Source organism: Octopus bimaculoides, chromosome 1, assembly GCF_001194135.2.
Source record: "Octopus bimaculoides isolate UCB-OBI-ISO-001 chromosome 1, ASM119413v2, whole genome shotgun sequence".
Lineage (NCBI taxonomy): Eukaryota > Metazoa > Mollusca > Cephalopoda > Octopoda > Octopodidae > Octopus > Octopus bimaculoides.
The window spans coordinates 57672091-57679803 of NC_068981.1; the positions used below are offsets into that span (position 1 = coordinate 57672091).

The 7713-nt window shown below is 36.5% G+C and overlaps 1 protein-coding gene and 1 long non-coding RNA gene across 2 annotated transcripts in view; both read right to left on the reverse strand.

Moving 5' to 3' along the window:
• Window positions 1-7713, reverse strand: part of LOC128247561 (uncharacterized) — a 29051-nt gene that overhangs the window by 15182 nt on the left and 6156 nt on the right. The gene's annotated exons all lie outside the window — the stretch shown is intronic.
• On the reverse strand, window positions 993-4479 carry LOC106869156 (5'-3' exoribonuclease 2). The gene has a single exon (XM_014914766.2). The coding sequence runs from the start codon at window positions 3845-3847 to the stop codon at window positions 1061-1063; it is 2787 nt and encodes a 928-aa protein (XP_014770252.1). The 5' UTR covers window positions 3848-4479; the 3' UTR covers window positions 993-1060.

A 7713-nucleotide genomic window follows, 5' to 3' on the forward strand; every position in this document is an offset into this window, starting at 1 on the left:
TATATATATACGCGTGTGTGTTTGTCCTCTCAACATCGCTTGACAACCGATGCTGGTATGTTTACGTCCCCATAACTTAGCGGTTCGGCAAAAGAGACCAATAAAATAAATACTAGGTTTCCAAAGAATAAGTCCTGGGGTCGATTTGCTCAACTAAAGGCAGTGCTCCAGCATGGCCACAGTCAAAAGACTGAAACAAGTAAAAGAGTAAAGAGAGTCAATTAAACTAATTCCAGTATACTGTTAGTACAATTTTACTGACCTTGAAGCAATGAAAAATCAATTGCATTGAGATTTGAACTCAAAAATATTGCAATTATCAATGCACTATTCAAGGAACCTATACTGAAAGCAAATCTCAAATCCAAATAAGCCCTTACTTCCCAATTTGCAAGACTTCTTTCATCACCTGGCATGGCATATTACAAAATGATACAACTCTATGCTATGGAATACGTTCGCATTCACAATGAAGATTGGATAATCATGCTGACTAATGAAATTTCTATAAAAAAAAAAAGGTTTCATCCTCAGAGATGAGATTAATATATGAGAAATTAGAATCATAATAATTCATCTTAGACATTTTAAACAAAGTTTTATGCTGCTATTTATGGCTCTGAGAGGCTTGTGCTACTGAATATTTACAACTGAATGCCTTTTTTTTAATTACAAATTAAATGTCAACTGAGACTGGTACCGATCCAATTGATAACTACAGACGCTGGAGTCTTTCAGAGAAGCTGTCTTTAGACAAGACATCTAAAATCCTCAAACAGCTTCAAAAATTATACAATAAAATATAAGATGATGATGACACCCAACTCAAATGTTTTATATTCACTACTTTGTTATGAAAATTGTTCCCCCTGCCCTATATTAATAATATACACTCATTTTTGTAAAGTAAAATGCCTGCAAAGTTGAGCCATTAGATGGTACACAGAAAAATCTTTTTTAAAAAATGCTGAATAAATGTTTATAAGTACGAATGGATCACCAAATATATATTTATGAATATAATAGGTTAAATATATAAAACCCTCAAAACAAGGGGAAATCATTTGTACGATCTGGAGTTATTGTCTCTATATTGATCATACTGATCAGTCCACCCACTTTTGTTTCTATTTTGGTTATAACCATAGTTTCCACCACCTCGCGGATTAAATCTTCTGTTATATCCTCCGCCTCCACCACCTCTGTTCTGTTGCCTATAACCTCCTCCCCCTCCATAACGATTTCCAGAGTAACCACTGCTGTTGTAACTGTCATTGTTCCAATTCATCAACATTGGAGGAGGATTATTATAATTTCTTCCTTGATATAACTCCAAAGGTGGGGGAATCCTAGCACCATCTCCAGAGTAGCCTTGTTGTGTAGGTTGTTGATTCGGCTGATTGGTACTGTGGCGTATCATTCGTACCATTGCATTAACATCTGTTTCACGGTACCCAGAGTTTCTCTGAAATCCTAATTGAGGTCTATATGGCTGATTACGATTTTTCCTATCATAGTCAGATGGTTTGATTGAGGGTGGTGGGAAAACAGCATTACGCAAAACTTTAGCAGAAAACAAAAAGTCATCACCATATTGTGGGTCAGTAAAATATACACACAATGCTTGGTTTTTAAAATCCTTCAATTTTGAAAGAGGTGAGAAGAAAGTGTGGCCTGGTAAAACAGCAGTGTTATCACACCAAACAATACCTGCCATACCATCAGCTAACTTTGGATTAATCTGTGACTTCACACTATATAGATTTTGCTCGTATAAAGAATCAAAGAAACTGTGAATTGGATTTTTACAACCAACAAACAATCGGTCACTACCTCTGGTATTCCTAAGTTTTTCTTCACTTGTAAGATCATCATAAACAGTGCTAAGAGCTTTCTTTAGCCTAATTTCATCAACAAAAGGAAGAAGAGCTACTCCTTGCCAAGCATATTTCTTGCCATTAAGATCAACTTTAAAATCAGTAGGATAAAAGTCAATAACTGGAGAATCCTCATCAACCATCAATCGCTGCCAAGTAACAGGTAAGAATTGACGACTAGCTGCTGGAAAAACTCCCATTAGCTGCTCTAAAGGTTTAAATGGTTCAGTGTTTTTTTCAAATTCATTTGATAGATCACCTACATTTAAAAAATCTGAGGCAAATGGTGCATAATGATATGGAAAATACCACTTCCAACTGGAACATCCTTGATAGTAGTACCTCAAAACCCAACAGAGTCCACGTACATAATGATTAGCAACTTGATGCCGAAAAGCAACATCATCCTTATCAACATCAAATTTTGACTTATAATACCTGTCCTTCCAACCATTTTCCCAGAGTTTTACATCATCTGCTGGCTCATCTTCTTCTTCATCGTCTTCATGCTTACGTTTGTTAGATTGGCTTCGTTCAGATTCATTTCTGGAAGAATTATCAGAGTGATTCTGTTTTGAACCATATGTCATTTTACGCATATCTGCTGCTGTTTGACGAGGATTTTGAACTGGGTCCCTATTACTTCCAACTGCTGATGGGGCATATTGTCCTCCAAGCATCCATTTTGGTTTATCTCCAAATTTAGCTCTCTTATTTTGCTTTTCTCGGCGCCGATATTCAATATCTCTTTGACGACGATTTTTGAAAATTTCATCCTCCACTTTTCCCAACTCTGACAGTACAAATTGTACTCTATCCAACTTTACCACACCATCCTCAGTCAGATATCCTCCAGTTCTGTAAACACACCTTTTATAAATGCCAACAAGACGATCAATAGCTCCCTCTCTGATTTCCAATGATGGCAGATGAGGTAAGAAATCATTACCAACAAAAAAGCACATGAAGACCCAGTCATCGACAGCTCGTTCAAAATCGTATTTAAAGGGGAGCCCATCCATATGGAGTTGTAGTTGTAAGTGTTCTCTTAATACACACAATCGGATAAAAATGAACTCTTGTTCTGAACCCAATGCTTTTTCAAGTGGTTTGTCACATTCTTCTTTTGGTAATCCAACACATTCTGTCATTTCATGACCTAACTGCCCGCATAGCTCACATGGTCTGGGTTGATTATATTTGAATTCTTCTCTTATTATAGTAAAATGTGGTTCATGTGTTGCCAGTCCCAACATTATCAAATCAGCGTCGGCTCCACAGAGACAGTGATGCGTATTTGGATCATGGTCAGGTTGGGCTCTCTGTCGTCGAATATAATCCATAATTTTATGTTCTCCTTCTCCTGGAACATTTGCATCAGAAAGAATTACTTTGATGTTTTCCCATCCAGGTGCATTATTTAAGCGATCGTAGACGTAATAGCGAAGACATTCAGCAAGACGAAACATAAATGGAGTACCTGGAGTAATACAATTACTATCGAATCTTTCACCTTTTTCTTTCGGTGGTGGTAAATGGTAGCCTTTAGACAAAAGTTCATCTCGTAGTTTAGATTTTTCGAATTCGCTTTCAACTGCTTCTTTGGAAGAACGAAATCTCCGTGAACGCTGCTGGTTCATTTTTGCACGTGGAGCCACACCGTCGATGGCCATATACAAAAGCTTACGGGGTCGGCAAATGTTAAAAATTCTATCGATATATTCAAAAATATCAATCATCATTTCGTCTTCATTTGCGGGAGCAGGTTTGTTTTCAGGGTGACAACATGGATGAATAATGCCATTCATGTCTAAATATAGGTTATCAAATTCAACATCGTTCGGGTTCGGCTTACTAGCGTCTACTGGTACTGTTGTGTCCTCAATTTCTTTTGGCTTCTCTTCCACACAATGTACAACAATTGATGTATACTTACGGCTTAGCCATCTGAAAAATGCTGGAACTCCCATGTTTGATTCACAAATATCTTAACAAACAGCGAGACACTCAATCGCAACGCTCAAGTTACGATAAACAATGGCTGTTTATACATTTCCGGTATCCATGGGCGAAAAGCTAACTTCCGTTTAATTTTGCAGTTAAGATTCTTGAAACATTAATATCTATATTTTTGTTTGTATGCAATACACGTTAATTCTTATTTTAAAATATATTGGAATAAAAAAAAGTCACTGTCATGGTATTAGCTGTCAGAAATGAAAGTAGAAAAATCCAAACAAGGAATGTTACTGCTGGTTTGAGTTGAAATCTGTTTCTTTGGCTACTGACTGGCCGGAGCTATCTGTCTGTCTGTCTCTCCCTCGTAGAATTTAAACAAATGAAATTCAGTTTAAACTTTATAAATAAATATATTTTTGCATTATTCATTATTGTTTTTAAAAACAAATCACATACACCAATCAGCACCACCAATGACCACCACCACGCGTAATCCAAAGTTGGAATTAATCACAGCGATATTGCCATCGCCACCGCTACAACAGAAAATAGTATTAATTGGCTTAAGAGACATGGACTTTTAAATACCCCCAAAATATGCCCCTCGTGTGGAGCTAGCATGATGGAAGTAGCCAAAAAGTTTTTTTTTCTAATTTGATAAATTCTACGGAAACAAACGAAGGTGGACGAGTGATAGAGAGATAGACAGACAGACAGATAGATAGAAAGATAGATAGATAGCTCCGGCCAGTCAGTAGCCAAAGAAACAGATTTCAACTCAAACCAGCAGTAACATTCTTTGTTTAGATTTTTCTACTTTCGCTTCTGACAGCTAATACCATGACAGTGCCAAAAAAAATTATATATGTATATATACTGAATTTTTTCATTTATCTATTTACAAAAAACCTTATCTGTATTAATGGAACGAGTATCAACTTTTAAGGGAACATTAAATGAAACTGTGGGCGAGAAGAGTTGTATTGCACAATCAACTTATGTTGTTATTATTTCAACAACCAAGTCTATGTTGCGCTAACAATATTAGCTAGGTATAATTTTGTATAGAATTTTCTTTCAGATTTTTGATTTTACGAAGGTGTGCAATAATTTTTATGATATCGTAGAATAAATAATAGTATATTGTTTGCTAACCTATATCATTTGAAATAATTTCTAATCAATTAGAATCGTATTTGATGAAAGAGGTTTCCACGAATTTATAGGGAAGTGAAACTGGCTTAATGTGATACCTGTTTTTGGAAGTAAAGTGAAATATTTTCAACTGTAACCAAGGCCTCTAACTTTGTTGGTTGACCTAGAAATAGCGTCCACCTCTCCCTTAAATTACACTCCATTTTAAAAGAAGGCAAGAACACAAATAATGCACTCCTAGATACTCTCCCCTCTGAAAATAAAGGGATAGTCATGGAAAGCATTTGATCATATATCTTGTTAAATCAGGTTAACACAGCAGGTAAATCAAACCTTGCCCTCTTCTATATAGACAAGACAGACGGAGGTAAAGAATACGTACACCACCCACTTTCGGCGTAACAAAAACCTTAATCATAACCCTGACTCTAAACCCTAACCCTAAACACCGGGTGTATGTATTCTTTACTTTCGCAGACAAGACCAATAGATAATGTGGGGGGGGGGGCGGTAATAGTTGAAAAGCCTTTAATCATAAGCCTCTTCGATAATGTTGACCTGGTGGTTAAAAAATACATAATCAAGAACTACAATGCTCAGTTTTCTTTGCTAGCAGTGGTTTACTATAAAATTTCTCTTACATCTTAATCACCATCTCCCCAGTAAGGTAACATTAGTTTATTTGGTAAATTTTCAGATTAACACCCGCACGCTAAAACCCTGACCCTAACACCCAAGTGAAAATCGTGCGGGTGTTAATCTGAAAATTTACCGTTTATTTTTAATAAACAAATCAAACCACTGAGGCAAAGTACTTGGAGATGCCATCCACATGGAAAAAAATAGTTAAATTTTTGTTAGCATATTTTAAGTAAGAAGCATCTACAAATTTCACTTTTTGAATTTAAGAAGACACCTAGATTGTGTGAATTTTTTAGGATCATTGTCCTCTCAGCCAAGCAATGTTTGTACTGTCTGGTTCTGTTGAGATACCACTCTGGTTGTTCCAGCAGCTTCCAGTTAATTTTATATGGCATTTCCTCATCTTTTAAATGCCATATATAACTGGCTAATGTTGTAACATTATGCCTCAGAGGACTTGTGGTTATTTAGTCTGGTCTAACATATTGCTGCTCCAACATATTTTCATGTATGTGTCCTTACATTGTTGCTGTTACTGTTGAACACCACCTCTACTTTGTAGATGCATTTCTTGAACCTTGTCAATATGTACACTTTTGTCTTTTGCTTGAAGAAAATCTGCACCTTAATATATAAGAATAGTGAATAATATAGTCACTGATATTGCAGAATGCTTTCTGAGTTGTAAAAAAACTTGATGATCACAAGTGAAACAACTGTTTTCAATTTTAGGATGGAGGTATATAGAGTTAATTTAAGCAGAAGTTCCAGTCATACAATCTAGCATGTCTACTCAAGAAGCCAAGAGACAACGCACTGTAAATTTGCTTCATGCCAGGGTTGCAATTAGATGTATTGCTGGGAGGCATCAAGAGAAAGCAAGGAAATAGAGGCATATATAAAAAATGGGATAATGCATTTCTTAAATCTCTCAAAGCCAAAATTTCGAAAGACCCAACAACATCTATGAGAAAACTGTCCATGGACATGAAAGTTGATCCAAAGACCATCAGAACTGCTGTACACACTGATTTACATTTGGGGGTCATATGTGAGGAACTTGAGACACCTATTGACCCATGAAATGAAAGCCAGAAGGCACGAAAGGGCCAAAAATGTGTTGTGATATCAGAAGCACAATGGACAAACTGTCAAAATCTTTTCAGATGAAAAAATCTTTACCGTTGATACTGTTTTAAACCGTTGCCATGATCGATACATTGCTAAGTCACCTTCTGAAGTAAAGGGCATCTTTAGGACCAAGCACCCAGCTCAAGTCATGGTACTCGGTGTCATGGCGTCTGATGGACAAAAAGATGCCTCTCCATTTTTTTCAAGTTTGAGGAAAAGGTGGGGGCTGAAGTTTACTATAAAGTCCTGCAGTATAAGGTTTTGCCTTGGCTGAAGTCTAATTACCCCAATGGTAATTATGTGTGGACCTAAGATAGTTTTCTTTCTCATACGACAAAGAAAGTGTAGAAATTCTGCTAAGACAACTTTGCTGACTTTTGGCCTGCCAACTTCTGGCCTTCTTCCAGCTCAGACTTGAACCCCCTGGACTATGCCGTATGGGGAAAATTGGAGCATTCTACCAACAGAGCTTCGCATCCAAGTGTTGATCATCTTAAGAAAAATGTCCTGGACGAAGAGTGGGACAAATGTCAGAGTACTTCATCATGAAAAGTTGTGATGACTTCAGGCAGCATATGAAGGTAGACACATTGAATAAATTGTCTCTTTAAACACCTATAAACTTGTATTAAAATAATATTTACCTCGGGTTGCTGGTTGTTTATAAAATTAAGAATTTGGTAATTATCTATTATTTCCAAGATTTGGTTCCCCACCCTGTAAATGTATTTATATACCCTAGAAAGGCATGCTGCTGTAGTTTTTATCTGAGAGAAAATCTCGTCATAGACATGTTAAAAACAATGTATATCAAAGCGAAATAAGCACCATCGCAGAATGACTCATGGGACACATTTCACTTTTCTTGGGAGCTTGTCAATAATATGTATCAATTTGTCAAGTGCTTGAATGAAATTCATGTCCTGATATGCAAAAAAAGAGCGAATAT

Bases quoted from the DNA above. Each gene is read 5' to 3' on its own strand.
- LOC106869156 (XM_014914766.2), bottom strand. From the start codon at position 3,847: ATGGGAGTTCCAGCATTTTTCAGATGGCTAAGCCGTAAGTATACATCA.